Source organism: Rhipicephalus sanguineus, chromosome 3, assembly GCF_013339695.2.
Source record: "Rhipicephalus sanguineus isolate Rsan-2018 chromosome 3, BIME_Rsan_1.4, whole genome shotgun sequence".
Classification (NCBI taxonomy): Eukaryota; Metazoa; Arthropoda; class Arachnida; order Ixodida; family Ixodidae; genus Rhipicephalus; species Rhipicephalus sanguineus.
The window spans coordinates 13,539,755-13,561,330 of record NC_051178.1 but is presented as its reverse complement, the minus strand read 5'-3'; the positions used below and the strand labels follow the sequence as shown (position 1 = coordinate 13,561,330).

Below are 21,576 nucleotides of genomic sequence, written 5' to 3'. Positions count from 1 at the left end.
ATGCACGAAAAAAGAGTAGACATTTGTGACTTGAAACGTCTTGCTGTCGATTTCATGTACGGGCAACACCACCAAGATTATTCGCTCGTGCCTATGTCGGGTCCGATCTGCGGTCGGGTCGGGCCGGGCCCGGGCCTCGCTTTTAGTTCCGGGCCCGGGTCAGGCCCGGGCCGAGAATCACGGCCCGTGCAGTGCTCTAGTCAGTGTAATGGTAGTCCCCAGCTGTAGCATGGATTCTGAACGGTGCCACCCGGTGTGTTAGCTTGATTCTATCGGTTCGAAGTAAAATGCGGAAACACTCGCCTTTGCATGGCTACGCGCACTCCGAGCCGTTTTGCGCACACCAGCACGCGCACTTTGAGCCGTTTCCACACACCAGAAAGGAGGAGAACGTGAGTTGCCAGATCACACCTCCTCGCCCCGTGAAAACGGCCTGTAGGTTCTTTTTTGCGTTTCCCCTGTGGCAATGAGTGCTTTCTGCTGACTGAGGTCCCACACTTAGAACTGGCGTCTGCATGCAGCGTGCTCCGACTGGTTGGCTCCGTGGTGGCGGGGGCGGTGGAGACCTAGGAGCGGAGCAGCGGACACTGATCTGGTACGTAGGCTACGAGTGTCACATCAGAAGTGACGTGGTGTCACCTCTAGCTTAGCGTAGCACACCGTTGCTCACGTTGATGTCTGAGGCGTGGAATGCGCCCTGTGTACATGATGGATGTTGAAGTGTGTTTGATTTTAACGCCAAGCTATAGAATGCGAACGCGGGCAGTCACAAATGCAGAAGGAGCGAGGAACAGGTGGTAGAGGAGCGAGAATTAAATTTTTGTTGTACAAGGATATAGTGCACATCTCAGCACAAAAGAGACGCGGCACTAGGTGTATGCCGGCTTCGTGTTCCTTGTGTCCTGGTGCGGTGCACCCTCACTCTAAAAGTGCCATAACAACTCCAACGTACAACTTTGATCAATTACGAATAGTGGTTACAGGTAAAGGCGAACCGTTGTGCCCTGTAGTCTGCCCCTCTTCTTCGTGTTTTAGCGCTGTTCTCCTTTCAACCGGATTGCGTTACGAGCGCTAATTTCTCCACCTGCGCTCCATGACACAAAAGAGTTCTATATAACACGCTGTCATGAAAACTGTTTATGATGCGCGAGGGACGGCGCAGTCATGCTTGTCGTCAGGTGTGCGATTGACGAGCGCACATTTCCACCACGCCTTCGGTCGATAGAAGTGGCACACTGACTCACCGCACATTAGTTCAAATCTGATTTCTGTCCGCTGCTTCAAATCTTCCTTATCCTCTACTGCCTTCACTGCGGCGCTTATCTGTGCTCTCGAACTCTCTCCTAACCATAGTGTCCCTTTTGTTTGCTGTCGATAACGACTTTCACGACAGACGCAAGAAAACGAGCGCGTTTGTTGCAGATAAACAAGCGGACAGTCGGACCAGTTGACCTTGATCAATCTTTCAACTAACTTTGACTGTACAGCTCAAGATACATCGCGGACGCCGGAGAAGCAGCGCTGTCCGTGTGTACACCTCTTTCGTTCCTCTTGCATCTTGCGCTGTATACAGGTCAACTTGATGATAAGGTCGTTTGTTCTTGCAGTTGCAGTGTGCTTTGTTTTTACAAGTAAGCGAGTATGTCTTGTTTACAACTCAACAGTGTGTTTTTTTTTTACAACAAGCTTTCATACTCTTCATATTTACCGGCAGCGCAACCACACACACGGACAGAGAAAAGAAGCGAAACGGAACACACTCACAACTAAACTTTTTATTGCAGAAACAACACTTATATGATCAAGCCCCTACGTTCCCCGCATGCGCAAACTGAGAGAACGCATAGAGCTCGCGTACAGGTAAAAGCAAAAAGCGAGGCGAGCCCAACAACAATATACATCAAAGTTACACGTGCTGGTCCAAAAATTCAAACTCACAGTCAAATAACGTCACCGACGGTTCGCTGATACATGACCCCCCTTGTTTCCTAATGAAATATGCCTCATTTAACTCTCGAACAAACTGGTTCCTATGTTTCTTTAAAATGTTAACCTTACTGAATATCGGTTCACACCCGCACCTGTCCACATGAGAAGCCAAATGACCATACCCTTTTGTTTTTAAGGAATTCTCGTGTTCTTTTAACCTAACGTTGACACATCTGCCCGTTTGTCCTATGTAACACGCCCCGCATGTCAAAGGAATTGAATAAACCACACCCATATTACATGGCACATGTTGCATTCTGTGCCTGACTTTACAAACGTTATCATCCTCTTTTCCGCTTATTTTGTCCTGAATTTTCTTACACATGCTACCCAGCTTATTGGGGGCGGACAAGGCAACATTTACGCCGTATCTAGCCCCCACCTTCTTCACGCCATGTGAAAAACAATGAACATAAGGGATTGTAACCGTTTACTACTAAGCAGCATTTTTCTTGCAAAACTAGACTGTCACTTGCATCTCGGCATGGAGTCCTTGGGAATTATAAAACTATTTAGATATGTTGATGATTTTTTGGTGATCATGAAAACCGGTGATTTGTGCCATCAAATGACTGATGTCCTGAAGCTGTTCCGGGAACGTGGTTTTGGATTACGGTTCACTTGCGAGGCGCCCAATAAACGTGAACTCCAGTTTTTAGATATGAAGTTGAGGCTTACAAAAGAGCATGTTTGTTGGATGTATTCGCCAAGATCCTCAAAACCGCTTCTAGATTCTCGTTCAGGTCACTCTAAGATAGTGAAAAATGGCATCATGACGTCATGTTTAAAGTCGGCCATCTCTAGGTCCTGCCCCCATGTACTAAATGAAAGTTTCAACCAACAGATTGAAAGGCTCAGATCTGCTGGGTATGATAATCAACTGTTAAGGAGCCGCGTCATGAAGTTGCTACGATGGGTGAAGGGCGGGAAGCCATCAGGGGATTTCGAAGGCCGCAACAAGGAAAGAAAAACGGTTACAATCCCTTATGTCCCAGTCTTTCTGGCTGCGGGGTGAGACCTGTCCAAAGCTTTCGCTGCGCCGAACTACGATGTCGGCGAACATCCTTTCCCAGGGTGCTCCGATCATCAGTTTGTGTCGCGATATGCGGAGTTGTGCAGCTCGTTGGTGCTTGTGCTCCACCTTCTCTCTTGCACAATCTATTTGATTTCTCCACCTCTTTGGGCTGTCGGGCCAATTTATCTCTGTTACCATTGATAAAATCTAAAGCTGCGCCCTCCCCGACGGTATCGCCGAACCCCTGAAGCGTAGAGTCCTTTCTATGGTCAGCCACCACGCTAACCGTGTCTACGTTTGAAGATTCCGAAATGCCCTTTCGAGGCACAATGGAGATTGCCAGCTCATCATTGACCCCATTATGGCTGCTGGAATAAGCCTCGGCCTCGCAAGAAACGTCTTTCGGAATTGTCCCTAACTCCAGACCGGCCAAGGCCTCGTTCTCGACATGCTCTACCTTCATACACTCTTGAAAACGCGTGGGCCCGATCTCACGAACGGCGACCTATCGCTCAGTTTCCTCAGGCCAGCGCGCCACTCGTGCTTTCCTCTCTCCAAAGTCAAATTCTGTAACCCCGGAATACAGTTATTTAACTACCTCGTAGTTGTCCGCGTCCTGCTCACTGAGTCGCACAACAACATCAACTGCCCCACAGGGCAGAACTTTCGATAGCCTCTGAGACCAAGTGTCTCGCTAAAATGACGGTTCCTCGCACTTTCGTTTAAAGTTTTTAACATACACACACACTATGGCGAAGCCTTGGTACTTTTTAATGGGTTGCGCTCTCCAGAGGCTTCTAGTAAGCGTACGACTTGCATATGAGACGACATATTCGGGGAAGCCTGGTTTGCGCTGCGCAAGGACAGCTCTGAGCCATTATGTAACTGCGCAAAAAAATGGACGGTGACACAAGAGGAGAGGAAAGCACAAACAGGCGCAGACTATCAACTGAAGCTTTATTGCAAGATCAAGGCAATATAAAGGACAGGATAAAAGCAAGAAAGGGCGAAGGGGGGGGGAGGAAAAGCCAAGAGGGACCCATATCAACAAAAACCCAGGGCACATCAACCATAGCACGCCCGTCATACAGAACCAAGATAACATAACTCTTTTTCATGTACAGCAACAGAGGGAACACTGACGCAAGACCCAGATTGCTTATGAATGTGCGCGGCCTCAACAAGTTCACGCGCTCTTTCATTTTTGTGGCGGAACAACACAGAAGTGTCACTGAAGAGCGGTGAGCAGCCACATTTCTTACAATGCGCTAGTCTGCGCCTGTTTGTGCTTTCCTCTCCTCTTGTGTCACCGTCCGTTTTTTTGCGCAGTTACATAATGGATCATTACCAACTCGCCCAACTTACCACTCTTCGACAGCTGTGAGGCCTACACCGTTCGCGTCCGTGTGTACCTCCGTTGGGGCCATAGGGTCGTAGTGGCGTAGTATAGGAGGAGACGTCAACAAACGACGGAGCTTTGCGAACGCGTCGTCGCACTCGGCCGACCACGAATTTAGGGGCCCGTTACTTCCAAGGAGCTTCGTCAGCAGCGATATGATTGTGGCAAAGTTACGTATGAGTCGTCGAAAGTACGAAGACAGTCCTACGAAACTGCGCAGTTCTTTCACGGACGTAGGTTTGGGAAATTCAGCCACGGCCCGAAACTTCGTCGGATTGGGAAGGATTCCGTCTTTGGACACGACGTAGCCGAGGACTGTCAGCTGCCGTGCTGCAAATCGGCACTTCTTCAGATTGAGTTGAAGACCGGCGTTGCTCAAAAACGACAAAACATGCCGCATACGTTGGAGATGCGTGGAGAAGTCTGGAGCGAAAACGACGACGTCGTCCAGGTAACACAAGCACGTGCGCCATTTCAAGTTGCGCAGAATGGTGTCCATCATGCGCTCGAAGATCGCGGGCGCATTACACAGACCAAACGGCATGACGTTGAACTCGTACAAGCCGTCGGGCGTGACAAAGGCTGTCTTCGGTCGAGCGTCATCAGCCATGGGTACTTGCCAGTACCCCGAGTGCAAATCAAGAGATGAAAAGAATTATGCTCCTTGTAGGCTGTCAATCGCGTCGTCGATTCGCGGCAGCGGATAAACATCCTTGCGAGTGACCTTCTTGAGCCGTCGGTAGTCCACACAGAACCGCACAGAACCGTCCTTGTTCGCATCGAGAACAACAGGAGACACCCATGGGCTGTCCGAGGGCCGAATAACATCACGTCGAAGCATATCGTCGACTTGCTCATTATTTTCCGACGTTCTGCGGGAGACACGCGATATGGCCGTTGCCGCAGTGGTGGTTGGGCGCCAGTGTCGATTCGATGCGTAACAGCGGAGGTGCGGCCGAGAGAAGTTTGCCCGACATCGAAAGAAGAACGACATTCTTCAAACAGGCACAGAAGCTCAGAACGCTGGACCGATGTGAGGTTGTCAGCAATGGAGGAACCAAACACATCAGAAGGTGACGAATTGGACGTGGAAACAGCAATGAGCGTATGGGAGCTGGGACAGTGCGTGTCATCCGGCGCGTCCATAACTTGTGCGTCTTCGAGGGGTTCCGCTCTGCCGAGACATTCCCCTCGCACCAACTTAACGATGTAAGGAGATTGGTTGGTAAGAAAAATAGCGGTGCTGCCCTGCATGACTTCCACGGTCGCGAAAGGTACCAGCAAGCCTTTCCTAGTGCAAAAGCGGTCGAATGGCGAAATGGGGGCAACGGTGTCGGAGAGACCAGCGCAGTCGACTGACACAGCCGTCGATGAGTTTGGAGGCACTTTGGTGTCGTCTTTGACGAGGATCGTGCTCAATACCGATGAACTGTCTGCTGGCGTCAAATCTGAGAACGGGGATAGTTCGATTTCGGCTGGCGCGCAACGAATTTCGGCGTCGTGGCGGGAGAGAAAATGCTATCGCAGCATGACGTCCTGGGAGCATGCTACACGCTGATCTGTCTACTGCTGAACTCTTTTTTTAACAAAGAACAGTTCTTTTGTCTGCCGCAACCTCGGCAACTTTAGCGATGCTTTATCTACTTCAAGGCTCAGTGTTGTCTTACTCAAACTTCAAATGCAGCCCGAAGCCATGTCTTTGCCGACTTGATGAAAACGACGCAAGACAAACTGCCACTACGAGGCACATTATATGCGGTTTTCTATCTATGCCAGTTCACACTCACTGCGCCTGTTTTCTTGGCATCCCTGCAACGCAGTGGCTACATAATATCAAGGAGCCGGATCAGGAAAATACGTATGTCATGCTAAATAGAACCGCAATGACACAGCCGGTTAATCAACATTGCAAATGGCACAACTGGTAGAACGCTTCGAAAACACCAGCGTGTACAAAACTGTGCACGAGAAAATTCGTATACAGCGGAATGGCATCATAAGGCGGCACTAACACCCATCGTTCTCCCTTACAAACACGTCTCCCAACTCGACTTACAAGACGATCGCCATTCGCGAGGGGGAATTTGTTCATCACAAGGCGGTAGGCCAACAGTAAGTAGCTCTTGACAATAAATTGGTCGTCTTACTCCGCGAAAATTCTCTCTCGTCATTGATGCCAGAACGGCCAGTCCATTGTCCCTCACGGGCTATTGTATTCGAGCGTGACGATAATCAAAGCCCGACGGTTTTGCCGCGCGACGGGTTATCGCTTGGGCAAGTTCTGCGGTGTCCGCCTTTACCGACGGGAGCGTCTGCGCAACTGATGGTGGCCGCAGTTCTGTACGCGCGCATTTGTCCTAACTTACCGCTGGAGAGAGTGGACCAGCGCGCGAGGCATTTCTCCGCGCGAGGGCATCGTTTGTCGCGAACAAAAGAAGCGCGGGATCTACTCTCAGTCGGCTTCGAGAGTGCTAGATGGAGATGGCGCATAATCACATGATACATGGACTCGCAAGAAGACGGCGCGCTGGCGTATCTCGCGCTGTTTCCATTAGGGTCCGTGCTCTTCGGGTCTCTCTCGCTTTCCTGCGAACGTTTTGTGGGAGCAATTTCTTAAGGTGGTTATTGGACGGCGCTCAGCGGCAATACGCAGTGGCGACAGTCAATGCAAAAGCACGGACTCCGAGCGCGCGCGGCGTTCAGAAGAGAACGACCCACTGGAAGCCTCTGGAGAGCGCAACCCATTGAGCAGTACTAAGGCTTCGCAACAACACCGATATCCCTTCTAAAGAGACAGGGCGTGCAAACACGGACACAAGAAAGAAGTCAGGACACCCTGACTGTCCGTGTCCGTGTTTGCACGCCCTGTCTTTTTAGAATGAATACTTACCAATTAGCTCAGCTCTCTGTAATTCTAACCGATATCCCCTCATACCGTAACACATGGCTGCATGTACCTAGATACATTGAACTATGTGCCTCCTTGTTGGGAAGAGGTACCCCGTGCTGGGGACAACTGCCCTTGCCCAACTCCCGAAGTTCCAACTTACGGAGCTCCAGTCTCTCTGTTTCTCTTTTGCATTTAGGCCGCGTTTCTCGCTCGCGCCTCTTTTCCTCATATCTCGTTAGAGGTGGACCTCCTTTTCCCGCTCTTCCTCCTGTCTGAGCCTCTCTTCCTTTTTTTAAATGATGAGGTCCCATGTTTCACTCAGTTCCTCATCATTGGCCCCCATATCATTAACTGCCTGTATGATTATGGGTTTTCGTGACAAACCCTTCTTCATTGTAATCAATCACACACAAGACACCACCCACCAAGACACCAGCCAATAACACTCTGATGCAGATGGATTGTTGCACTTATCGATGCAGCAAAGTTCCTGTGGTCAATGACACTCACGTGGGGTGAAGCTGGGAGAACAGGATGTCGGGCGAGTTCCTCCGCCTCTCCCCAGAAGAGGGTTTACCGCGACCTATAATTTCTCTGGTCCAAACACACGAGCCCGGTCGGCGCCTTGGCATCCCAAACAAGCCACAGCGGCCCATTCTGAAGGCGGCGTCAGCTTTGACGTCGCCCCGCTGTTCATCGGAGCTCTTCGTGGGGTTGCTCCCCGCCGCGGAAAGCCCGAATCCGGTAACGATCAAGGAGTCTCGAGATGCGTCGAAATGTACCGCCGGCCAGCTCTCACAGACGACGTGTTGCCAGTGACAGTCATAAGAACCCTAAGAGTGGTCGAGTCTGTGCATACTTCAAGGAACAGCGCGATAAACAAGTGGACACACACAGCGCTGAGTGCGTGTTCTTCCGCTGTCCGGTTGTCTCGCGCACTGTTCCTTAAAGGGCACAAGTAGTGTCTTTCAGCCTTATCTAAACATAAAACTGTCAGAAAAATATATCTGGCTGGCTTATCAATTTCGGCGTTGTACAAGCATAGTCTACGAGACATGAATGTCGTTGTTCTGCTACTTGAGATGATGTAAGATTGTTTTTAAACAACAAACGAAGTTGACTTTAGTTTCTTTTGCGTAAGTGCCACTCACCCCTTTTTAAATGTGAAACATTTCTTAGCGGCCAGATGGCAAGTTGCGCCAGTTGGTTAACGTTCATGTTTAAAAATTTGGTTGAAGCGCACCGAAAAAACAGACTAGAAGAAGCAGACAGGACAGCGCTGTCCTGTCTGCTTCTTCTAGTCTGTGTTTTTTCGGTGCGATTCAACTAAATTTTCAAACATTCCTTTTCAGACATTTTGAACGCTTCTGACTATCTATCGAACCGCTTGCATCTTGGCGCTCCCATGGTCGTCTCCTTGGCTTGGTACACGTCAAAGTTGACATGACTTGAATGTATGACGAACACGATTCGCAGGTCATGATATGAATAACGTGACATCCCTGTCGCGTACGCAATGAAATTATTTCCACCAGTCACGTGCGGCACATGCCACCATAGCGCGGTCCATGGTGCGCGAGTATGCGCCACAGTTGATTAAGTCTGTACCATCACTGTGGAAAACTTACCCCTTAGTGTGAAGAAGCCGGTGTCACAGAAAATGCGGCGCCAGGGTCAGCGGTGTTGTGGATGGGTTAAATATCCCGATGTAAGGAAAGAATAAAAACCACGGTTCGAGCCGGAATCAAACGCTGGAATTCTGCGTATTCTACCACCGAGCCATGCCAGTGCGTCAAACTGTTTCGATAAGAGACCGTATACAAGCGTCAGGACAACGCCAATTGGGGTGGCAGTGTTGGCTGTCCGCTTCTATATGAATGTAATAAACATGACATATCTATGACCCCTCTAGCTATAGTCATGCGTGGCGCGAGTACGCCTACGACAGCTACGTATCATATGCGCATCATCATTCCGTAGCGTGCACTTCGTGGCGATGAAACTGACGTCTCTGCTCTAACGTGAGTACATCGAACCATGCGCTACCCTTTACGCTCCAGTGTACTCGGCGTGCCTGGTAAGCACACGATATGCACACTACTCAATTTACACGAAGCACGTCATAACGCTTGGCTCAACTAAAAAAATCTGGCATAGACTGCTTCTACCCGAGTGCTTCGCATGAAATTGATTACCAGAATGCGTGGGATCTGATGATTTTTTTTTCAGTTAGCGCCGAAAAGTTTTCGTGAATTGTTATACTCATTCACACGGAGGTTTTAAAACCCTTTACGGGAGTTTTTGAAATGTTCATCGAAATTCTTGCTGTCTACGCTCCTTCAGTAATAGTTGCTAGGGCATTACGTGCCAAAATCACGATATGACACGCTGTAGTCGGGGGACTCCGGAAATTTCGGCCACCAGTGGTTACCTAAAGGGGACCTGCGACACAAATTAAGCATGTTGTTTTGAACGCTTGTTGTGGTACTGTGGAATGCGCCGACATCGCTGCGCAAGTGTTATCGCCGAAAACGAAGCCGTTATAATTTTATTTCACTGGACAAACTACCTTGATTTCGGACTACAGCGACAGACATCGGCTATTTTTGTTACGGGAAGTGACGTATCGTCATGTGGCAGTGACGACAAAGGCCGTGCGTTTTCATTGGCTTGACGCGACAAGTACCATTTAATATGCATACGGTGGTAGCTAGGTTACGTAACTGAGCCCTAAAAAAGAATGAAACCCCTTTTTATGCTTTTTCAAAAACAAATCACTTTTGTTTCTAACTGCTGTATTTTCAAAACAACGGACACAACGCCAGGTGAGCTGTGGAACAGGTGAGAATGGTAATCAAACGATGCTATACCTGGCGACAACTTTCTGTGGCAGGACAGCCAAAGCTACCTGGGCGGAGCTTCTGCACATGTGTTACTACGCCAAGTAGTCCGTTCGCGGGCGATTTGGGTTTTGGTTTCGTAAGCGCATTCAAGATGTGCGTTTTCATACGAATATTCACGGCTTATGATGTTAATTGGGAATTTACATAGATATATTTTCTATACAGATTAAATCCAAATCTACCACAAGCCTTGATATACTTATGGATGCAGCACAGATACCTGTAATCATTGCTCAGCTCTTCTGCAAATCACATTATATAACGCTATGTGCCAGTGGTTCAAGTCCGCATGCAAAGCGAGCACCATATAGTGTTCCTGACATTTCATTTTTTTTTGGAAAGCGATGTATAGAATATTCTGTATTGCAAAAAACGCAGGAATCAGCTTTATTGAAGCGGTCGGTTTTACTTTTCAAAGAAAAAAGGCACGGCCCAGCAGTAACTGCGCAATTGGAAATATTACGCAAAGGCAACCAGCCATTTCCTGAATTTCGATGCATGCAGGGTCGGCATTGTTGTTTTTCTACATTTGGAGACGCAATAACTTTCTGGAGACGCTCATATCATTTTGTCAGGGGACGCGAAGGCATCGAGAGGCAGGCAGCAGAAATCATGGCCACGACCGGTCACAGCGGGCGTCTCCCGTTTGCAATTACAGGCGGGTGAAACGCGTTCCTTACTCCCGTGGCCTAGAATGCTGTTTTTGCGCCCTGCACGCTGTCACTCGCATAATACACGCGAACGCGCCTGTTGCCGAGGCGAAGCTGTGCACGGGTGATCCGATCGTGGTAAATGGCTCTCATCGCAAAGCGCCAAAACACTTCTCGCCGTAGACGCCGACGGGCACGATGTTACAGTAAGCAATCGACAGCGTTAATCAACAATAACAGGCGACCGAAATACCGACCATGTATGCAACGCAGTGTATGAAATGGGTCACTCATTTTGCGCACTGTTTCCAATCGCAGTTTTGCTTTCAAGCGGCTGCTCTTGCTGGAGACAGGCAGGTCGCCGGCGTCACCTTCAAGATGGCTATCGCGATAAGAGACCTGCTTGCGCTGGTGGTATCACTTACACACAACTTCTTTCTCCGCGTGATTGTATGCGCGCAAATCAACAAAATAATTCACAACGCACTGCTGTCTTCGTTTCTTTCTGGTCGACGGATCACCTAACGAACACGCGCTCGTTTACAAGCTTCGATGTGCACCTGTTGCAGCCGAGCGACGCCATCGTTGTTTACTGGGGCAGGAAAACGTGAAATCGACACCAGGAAACCTGAAAACTCGAAAGAGCAAAAATCGTAAATGCTTTACGGGATCATCATTCTTACACTCCATGCGAACAAACTTGAACATAATATCTATTTCTTTTCTTTTTATATTTTCTTTTATGCTACGTAGTCTACAAAAGTTAGCGTTCGCGGACTACATGCAGAAGCGTACTAAACAAGTGCGTGATTAGGCTTTAATCTGAGTAGCCTTGGCTATAGTGTACTAGATAGCCTCGGCTGTGCTGCGGGAACCAGCGCTGGACTTTCCGCGGACAGGGTGCGCCACCCTGCCGGGCACGGCCGGAAGCACTCGGGCATACAAACAAATACGAGTGGCTGCTAACATGAACCATGCCGCCGTGCGCGATCATCAAACGAGGAAAAAGAAGCGTCGAGACCGGCGGTATTGTTGTATTCACAAATGCGACAATCAAAAATGTCTTTAATAACTGAAAAAAAAAATAGTCTTGAGCATAATTGACTCCCTTCGGCTTTGCTTTCCACCGATGCACATGGGTTGGCGCTCTGGAAAACATCACAAATCTTTTATTTGAAACTTGCCTTGAAAAAGTTAAAGAAAGTACATGACAGCTTAGGTTGCGTACGCATCGCGCCGTACATTACACATACCGTTTGTTACGTGGTCGTGACGTCGACGAAGACAGCAGTCAGCACGTGCGAGATGAAACTGTTTATTTGGCCGAACTTGTGGCCGGGAAACTGAAAGTCAAAGTACAGCAATACGCTGATAGCGGCGAACAGAGCGTCGACCGTCGATCAACTGACAAGCGGTCAAGCGCGTCGGCTTTTATACAGGCGCTATCGAACTTTCCAGCAATATCGCTGGTGGCGGCGTTATCTCTAGACAAAGCTGGAACATTCGCGTGCGGGGCGCAATCTTAACAAAACGATCTACTACAGTCGCGAAGCTTCTCGAACACTGCTTCGCGGACAGCGTCGAGCGTTGATAACCGTCCCTGCCGGTCAAACCCGAATACATCAAAACAAGACAAGAAGTGGGCGTGGCAGTATTTACTCGATTGTAACATGACCACGATAGTAACGCCGGGGTGACATTTTATTACGTCCAGGAAGAAAAAATAGAATTTCGGTATTCGATTGTAACGCGAGGGTCGACTTTAGGTTGCAAAAATCTAGAAAAAGAAGTCGCGTTACATTCGAGTAAAACAGTATTATGCGTCACTCTCTAGTGCACAGCTCTAGACCGGTTACAAATTCATGACCGCTAGAAAAACCGTGTTGTCTACGCATGTTCCATTGCTGATCACACACTGCATGTCAAACTCGGAACCACCACGAAGTCAATTACCACTAGGTTCCTCAAAGGCATTTTTTATAGTATCAGGCTTAGACGACGGCCGATCGCAAGTTTGCAAACGGTCTGCAGATGATGGATGGCGAGTCGACGTCCTTAAAACACGAGACCTGCGACATGTTTGTATTTCCGCTAACACGACTGATCTTCACTGTACACCGGACGTTTTACATTTATTTCACGCTTCATCGTGAGCTTCAAAAACGTTTTTTTTAAGAATGCGATACGAGCATTTAGTGAGCACATGCAAGCCGTTAAAAACACCGTAAAGGAAAGCGTGTAGCGAAACAACTTCTGTAATATAGTACGAGAGCTGTAACTACAGATTACGTAAATGTGACAGTCTCGCTCAAAACAGCTGTCACTCACTGGGCTGAATATTCTCAGTGCTACCTGAGGCGCTAAGCTATTTCAAAGCGGATGCATAACGAGCACAATGCATACACTGTCGAGCTTGCTAGCGCAGTTTGAACACACTTACCTGTAAGTTCACGTCGTACGATGCTTGACACTTCGCCGAAAGGTCACAATCGCTGGCTCTGCGAAAAACAGCTTCTTCCACGTCATAGACATACTTCGCATTGGACAGCTTCCGTCCTTTCGACAGCACACTCTCGCGAAGGTACCCGTCCGCACACATCACATCACTGAAACCGCAGCGGAGAGTAATCGGTGGCATCGCTGCTCGCCCGCTGCGCCACAGTGCAGCGAAGTGTCCCGATCTTCGCTAGCCTTTTGCGTTCCAAAGTATCAACAAAACGACGCACATCGAGCAGAAGCCGCGGTGGTGTCGAATGACGTTCAGCATGCGTTTGAACGTGCCACGAGATATGTGAGGGCACGTCGAAACGTGCCGTCGTACGCCTCGCCAGACAGGAGTGTCCAAAGGGAGCGCCAATAACTTGAAGTTGAGGAGGGTGAGGTAATTTGGCCTCTTAACGTGATAGGGAAGTATGTGATAACAAATGTCTGACATAATTATGGGATGACAAATGGGTGATAAATAAACATGTTTTACCATTTCCCTTGCGTGTATTTAGTATGCATCTAAAGCCGTAAGTTCACAGAAATCATTGGTCCTTGCACAGATAGAACAATCGCTAAAATAATAAAATAATATGTTCAGTATCAAAGAGCCTCCAGCTGCAGCATTCCGATCTCCACTTCAATTTTCTCAAGGAAAAGGAGCCGGAAAATGTAAATGCTTTGAACATTTCGCGCTCAAGAGAACCCCCTACAATACAGAGGAAATGAAGGGGGGGGGGTGCGGACTAAGAAGGAAAACGCAGTGCACTGCAGCCAATATACTCGCTATGAACGATTGTAAACAGTTTACACTTCACCAAGAGGAAAAAACACTTTAAAGTCAGCTGAGCTATGCAGCCGAGCAAGTGGTTTAGTTCAAATGAAGCAGACTATAAATATGGCAAAAGCAGCGCAAAAGGAACACGAGAATAAGAACGACACAGAACCAGCGCTGAACAGTTCAGCGCCTGTCCTGTGTCGTTCTTCTCGTGTTGCCATCTTTTTGCGCTGCTTTTACCATGAAAATCAACCAACTAGCCTAGTTTTCGCACACTGTTGCACATTAAACATGTCAAAGCAAACCGATATTAAGAAACATTTAAATATGAAAACCTGGAGCACGCCAGTTCTCTCTGATTTAAATGCATTCTTGGTTTTCTTTTTTTTTCTTCTTGCTTAACACCGCTAAGAACTTGCAACACATGCTTAGCGAAACAAACACGTAGCGCCTTTAACAGCACGGGCGCGGGGTATAAGCGATTATTAGAAACAAGTGAAACTAACGTCTAGCGGCCATGCGCAAAGCGGGCAAATGCCGCCGTAAGCACCTACGGCGCAGGTAGCGCCACCTGGTGTGACCGCCATCTTTCATTGGGAATTCGTACAGCCCTCCGCTCTCGCCCGTCACACTTCCCCCTCTAGCCACCATAGCTTTATGGTGGATCCAGACGACGGGCCAAACCGCTCTTTTGTCCCGCGGCCTCGCCATCACGTGACCCTCCACTTCCGGTTGGGGGAGTCCGTAGCTGGGGTGCTATGCAGGATGGCCCGAGCTTCTCGGGCACACGAGTTTGCTCCGAGCTCGCATTACGGTGGTCATGAGAGGAAGACAGTGCGGAGCACGCTATAGTAGCGTTGATAAAAACGGCTACAAGAACGAGTATGGCGTCACATACGCATGTGCGGCCTTTGCAGCGGTTTTCAGAGGAACACCGCGTGCGAACGCGGCAGCGCCGCCACTCAGTCAACTTTTTGACAGCGTAGCGAGGTCAGCGGGATTGTCGCGCTATCTTTTTCTAACTGATCATCGCGCCTCCATGGGCGTGTTCCTGGGCGTTTGTCCTGTTTCGGAGAATTCTTTCGTTCCACCTGCAGCATGGAAATTTCCGCTCTCGAAGGCAACAAGGGCGCACACGCAGCGCTCTGGTGCAGCTCGTTTCGCTTCTCTGGAATATTACAGATAAATAAATGGACAGGTTACTGTTATACTTACATTACACGTCTGAAGATTTTTCTGTAGTAACGAATCAGAAGAAACAGTGTCTCCACAAACAAGTAAATAATAACATTCCTCGCCGCAAATCCCACCAGGGGCGCTTGCTTCGTGGCTGTGAGTGGTACATCGTGAGCGCGGTGAAGTTGAATGCGAGACATCGTAGCCACGTGATGATATAACCTTTAGTTCTTCGTGCGTGCGTGCATAGTCTGTGCGATTAAGCTGATAGATTAATAGTGCCGCTCACTGGTGTTGCGCCGTGAGCACTGCTCCTCCGCGAGAGCAAACGCGGTGGGCGGACTCGATCTTCGCCGCGGGCTTCTGTCAATAAAACTGATTGGCGTGCGAACTCGGGCACAAACCCGTTGATTCTGAAAAGGCCCCAGTTCAACTCGGGGCTGTCATAGTGCCGGTGTGCCTGCCAAGTATTTCATGCAGTGGACTCTACTCAGAAGCTTCTTTGCATATAAAATAATTTGTTCAGCTTGCACTGCTTCTCAAGGCTGGGGCCATCGGAGGAGCTTGTGGTCAACTAGCTTCTTCGAGCTTGTTATGTGGCTCGTCTACTCAGTATGCTTGGCCTGCTTCAGAGTAATGACCGTGTCAGTTCGGTCTCAAGATTCGTGCTATTGATTAGCTAGGCATTAATTAACATGGCAGTGAATAGTGATGTCCTAATTCATAATGTTTTAATTAACACGGCAATAATCAATCAGGTTTCATTATCAAGGTCCTCATTAGCACGAATGTACTTCACATAATGCTAATTACTTGGCGAGGAAGTTCGTATTTAGCTTAGTTTGAAACAGCGCGCTTCTAATTAGCGTCGTGTTAATTAGCATGGCTCTAATTAGCTCTATCTTAACTAACATGATACTGCATAGCCCTGTCTTGATTGGTAATGTTTCAATTACCACGACATTAATAACTCAGGTTTAATTCGCAAGGTCTAGAATAGTACAGATGTAATTGGCATAATCCTAATTAGCACTATAAAAATTGACACAATCTCGGTGAGGAAGGTCTTGATTATCTTGGTTTTAATTACACGCCCCTAATTAGCGTCGTGTTAATCAGCATGGCCTTAATTTGTTCTTAGCTTTGCACGGTTCATTAGCATGCTTTTAGTAAGACGTGGCTTAATTAGCTCGGCATTAGCATGATTTGGCTTAATCAGCTTCGTCATAGCACGTCCTGACTTAGCTAGGTATACCGCCCAGCCAATTAGCTAATCAGCCGGCCGCACCTGCTCGGGGAGCGTGCAAACGATTAATAAGTGGAGGAAGAGGGCGCGCGCCGGCCGAGCAACGCGCTAGAATGTAGAGGCCTACCATGGTGATTATACACGTGGCATCGGCGATTAGCTCTAGCGGCGGTGTTGTAAGGCGCTCGGTCGGAAGTAATCTTGGAGGCCACGGTGCTGATTATTCTGAAGGATACTTAGTGCAGGCATTAAACGCTTGAAAATGGATTCAAACGGCCCGCGAACACATAAAAAATATAGTTAGCAGAACTTTCTGTCACTTTTCTTGCATGTGTGCACTTCTGCACTCAGTGGAACGACAAACAAATGGAAGAAGGTGCCTCTAGTTCGAAGACACCACCCAACCTTCTCGACCGCCCTTGATGTGACGCCGCGTTCCATCGTAACCAATGGAACGGAGCGAGCGCTGAGGGATGAATTTCACCTTCGCGTACTGTTAGCGCGTTCAAAAGAGGGTGTCGCCAGAGCTCGGAAAGATCCCGAGTTTCGCCAAACTCGAGCCATCCTGCATAGCACCCCTGGGCCGCGGATCGGGAGGGCCAACAATGCCGAAAACATTTTCACGAACCGTCCGTCCCCCTCCTCGCCTGCGGGCCGCGTGCTCGGAGGTGTCAACAAGACAGGTTTTTTTCCTTCGGTAGCCGAGTGCGCCGGCGGCTCTTCGCACATGCGCTTTGTCTTTCGAGACGCAGCATCGTTTGCGCTTGGAACTGCTATCGGTCCGGGCTTTATTTCTCCCGTTTCGGACTGCGCGTGTGTATGGAGCAAGCGGACGGGCCACTGGCGTTCTTGCTGTCACGTGACTCAGCCGCCCGCGGGTCAGTCCGTCGTCTGGATACACCATTAGTTACATTATGTGGTCCACCGCGCCTGGCCAGAAAGTCGAAAAGTGCCCGCTACATCGCGCTGACGGCTAACCTGGGAGTTTGTTGTTGTTATGTGCTGACGCTACCTGATGGCAAAACAACAGAGACAGCAGAGACATTGCTTCGCCCTTGGATACACTACAGGATACGTCTCAGCCAGAAAAAAAAGATAGAAAGGTCTCTCACTTCGCAGTTCCCGCCGGTGATGAACGTCGCCAGGCTTGGGAGCGTTCCATTGTACAAGCTAATAGCCGCTGGACAAGAACTGCATTGTCTGTGAACTTCACTTTGACGAGAGGTTCGCAGCTACACACATGTGATCAACGCTAGAACAGTGAAAATTCCCCGTGGTCGCCCTTCCCTAACAACAGATGCGGTTCCAACTTTGTTCTCCAACGTCCCTGCGTACCTTTCCAAGAAGTTGCCAGGGGAGGCAATAACCCCCCGTAAAGGACCACCCACTGCATCGGCCGTTTTCCAAGCGTTATATTCCACAGAAAGCTACAAGAGTACGAAGCAAAACTCTTGTTGGGCCAGCTGCATTGATACGTTTGCCTAATCTCGAAAATCATTTTGTTATATGGTTAGTGTGCGTCGTAAGAAGTCGTGGACGGAAAAAGCACCTGGCGTCCGTGCTATATGCTCCCGTGGACCTAAACCAGTGCGCGTATGACATCTCGGAGCCGACGCATCGTCATGAAAAAAAATGATGGCTGATGCCTCTGTCATAGGAATCAGTATAACACGAAAGTTAAACGTGTCGCTACAGAAGTACTTGATTGCTTATAGTGCATTGGTATGTGAGAGCTTGTACAATGTCGCCTGTTGTTTGGCAGATATAGCGCCGCTTGATGTGGACGCACTAACGTTGACGCCTAGTGGCACAACTCCGTACCGACGACTAACGCCTATGATCATGATTTAACCCTTGTGGTAGCTCAAGTTGTCAAGATCTACGTGGACACCGTATATGGTGAATACCGAGAAAATATGGCATCAACAAGCTCATTATAAACACCGATACTCGAGATGCACTCCTTCAAAGTATCGCGGAACGCGAAGAGAAACGCTACGCGCGTCCTGTCTTCCCTAGCCTGGTCGTTAATTCTCACAGGGCAAGCGGGGAACGCGGTGCGACAGCCAGGCGAGCGTCGGAGAGCTATTTTTCGAAATGGATGAATGCTATGAGCGAGGCTTGTGCTAAAGTATCTTCCCATAGAGTTTCCTAAAATTAACTAGAGGGGACTCTGACGCTGCGATCGTTCAGCCACCATGGGAATGATGGGTAGTGCACAAATTTGCCTAGTCTTCGTACTTGCGGTCTTCGAACGCACTTGTGGCTTTGTTTACTGCTGTGTTTTGGGCCCGTATTCTCAAACGATCGCAAAAGGCGATAGTATCGCGTTTGGTGACGTAGAATTTGATGCGTTCAATAAGTAAAAGATACACTTGCCTGTGACGTCATTGTTGCAACTGGCCGTTGGTAATACGATTGTCTCACAACACAGGAGTGAGCGCGAGCGCAGCGCAACCAGAGTGCGGCGTTTTCGAGCGTGTGCTGCTGCTTCTACGCAGTGGCCAGGCTTGGCCGGCTTGGCTGTGGCTACTTGAAATATAAGACGTGTTGAAAGTGCTTTCAACGTTTTTTTGTTCGATTATTTAATGCACAGTATAATATTTAAAGAATGCAACTTTGCGTGAAACGTATTTTCGTTGAGAGTTTAACACGGCGTACTCGGAGAGTTCAGCTGTAGCGTGCTGCCGCAGCGATATCGTCTCAAGATCCCAACATGTTGGCGGCTCGCGATAAGCCACGCGAGCAACGCACGGTTCATGTTCCTGGGACGTTCAAACCACGAAAAACACGCGCTGGCAAAGAACGAGTGCTGATAACACCCCAAGGTAATGCTCGATGAAAGCTTCAGCGTAAAAAATGCTGCCTATATCCCCCGAGGATTGAATATTAGAAGCTACCGCCTACGTCACTGAAATGCTAGACTTCACCACGAACCGACGGTTAACGGTGCCTTCGTTTATTGCAAATATGTCGAGAGCACCGTCGAGCACCATGACGCAAAATTGACGTCGGCGGAATTACCAGATGGCGCCCTAACTTTTCCGGTTTGCTCAATAGCCAATCAGCGCGCACCAAAGGCGATACTTTTGCGATTGTCGCCTTTTGAGAATACGGGCCTTGGTTTTCTTTCAGATAAAAGAATGGATCGTTGTGAACTTCGTGAGATGGCCACTAGAGGGCCGGAGGGAACGGACGTGTGTTGCGTCGGCTCCGTGAAATGACCATTTTCTCTCGTGTAAAAGACAACGGCCTGCTGATAAAGTGCTGTGTGTGTTTTTCGGACGTGCTCGGGATCCTGTGGATACCATTCTCAAGACTGTAAGTCGACTTTGAAGGTTTTTTTGCGCCCTAGCGCCGAGGTGGCAGAAGCGGCGTCCGAGGGCCCAGGCGTCGGCTCGTAGGGCGGCTGCGCTATGGCGATGGAAGTGAGCGTTCACGGTACGGATGCCGATCCGGCAGAATTGGAAAGCTCGGACTGGGTGACGAAAGTATCGAGACGCGTGGCGGAGCTCAAGGAGCGTCAACAACGAGAACGCAATGGCGCCACCAGCGGTGGATGCGGAAAAGAAGGGAGGACAGTGCCAGCCGGCTACAAAAGCGACAAGCATGGTGTACGCGGGGGACCCTCGTTCACAGCAGCGGGAAAAAAGCTCGCGGAGCGGTCCGTGGCGTCGCACCTACCGCGTCTTCCGAAAGCGGATCACAAGATTAATAGGCGCTTTTAGCTGACCGTATTTCACCTCCCGCTCAGCCAGTCGGTGGTGGCGTCACTGCGCATGCGCCAGACGGTCAGGCGCTGAGCGTGTGACCGGACCGTCGAGCGAGGGATCACGTGACACGAGGAGAAACAACCAAAATGGCAGCCTCTTGTGTCGCGAGTCCGCGCTGCTCGGAAAACAGCGGTTATTCGGCCAACACGCAAAACATGACGGCACTTCAGGATACTCGAGCATCTGTGGCTTCTCCGAGAAGTCGTCGCGGCCAATCCCTTTGAATATCCGCGCATGTGGGATGACGTTCTACGAAGCGTCGTTGCAGCGATACATCGAGAGCTGACACTTCGGGCCATGAAGGAGCGTCTGGAGCTGCTTCTTTGGTACTTCCGTCAACAGGACTCCGCATACCTTCGCAAGTAAGCGATTTCATGTACAATAGTAACAATTTAGCTTTTAACAGCAGCCACTCTCCCGCCTATTCAGAAACGCTCTTTAGTTTGACTTGCCACAGGGCAACGCGCTGAACGCTGCCCCAGGGCACCGCGTTTGAAACGCGTTTGTGCTACTTGAAAGCGGTGTCTAAGCTCAAGCGCTTCTGAATACGGGGGTAAGCGTCCATACTGCGTGAGCTCATCTGAGCTAACTCATACTTTGCATTGCTAGGTCTGGAATGGAAGAATTTTCACCAACTATAACGCCGGCCTTTCTCTGCTGCACTTGGTGATAGGACTCTGTTATTGCGTTGCATTGCCTTCGTGATTGGTGCGCCGATCACAGAGGCAATGCAAATGGACGATGTTATTTGATGAATTCGTAATGTGACGTGATGTAATACGACAACATAGTGACGCCAGAAAATTTGGCGATGTGTGATGTCATGTTGATGTTCTATTCTTGCGAAAAACTGCTAACGTTGTGTTGTTCTCATAAATGTTTTTCAGTGTTGTGGTGCTGGCTGCATTCTCATGGCTGTGGGTTATGTGAGCATTACGTTTTGCTTCCCATTTCGTGGTGCCTGTTCGTAGCAGTGTTCAGAGAGTCGAAAGCACTCAATCTAAATTTATGGTTTTTGAAGCGCCGTGAGAAAGGGGGACGAGCAAGTGCGTAGACATTGTTCACTCTCACTTGTTTTTCTCAATGTTTGTCAAACTCAACATCAGCTTAATGCGTTATGCGCAACCTAAATTTTCACACCAGCTCCACACAGCACGAGAAGCATGTTGTACCGGAAGTGATTTCCTCATTGCGAGATTTCATCGCTTATTTGCAATAGTGTTCCGCTGGGTAAGAATTTTTTTAAAATTTCACTGCATTGCCCTCTATTTTG

The 21,576-nt window shown here is 49.1% G+C and overlaps 1 protein-coding gene across 2 annotated transcripts in view; it reads left to right on the top strand.

Annotated features, from left to right (window-relative positions):
* The window catches only part of LOC119386457 (uncharacterized), a 300,186-nt gene that overhangs the window by 253,160 nt on the left and 25,450 nt on the right, over window positions 1–21,576 (top strand). The window contains exon 5 of one of the 2 annotated variants that reach the window (XM_037653742.2): window positions 522–595. The exons of the other annotated variant lie outside the window; for it this stretch is intronic. Within the exon in view, the coding sequence (XP_037509670.1) occupies window positions 522–570 (49 nt within the window). The 3' untranslated portion in view covers window positions 571–595. The remainder of the gene's footprint in view (window positions 1–521; window positions 596–21,576) is intronic. 2 annotated transcript variants of the gene reach the window in all.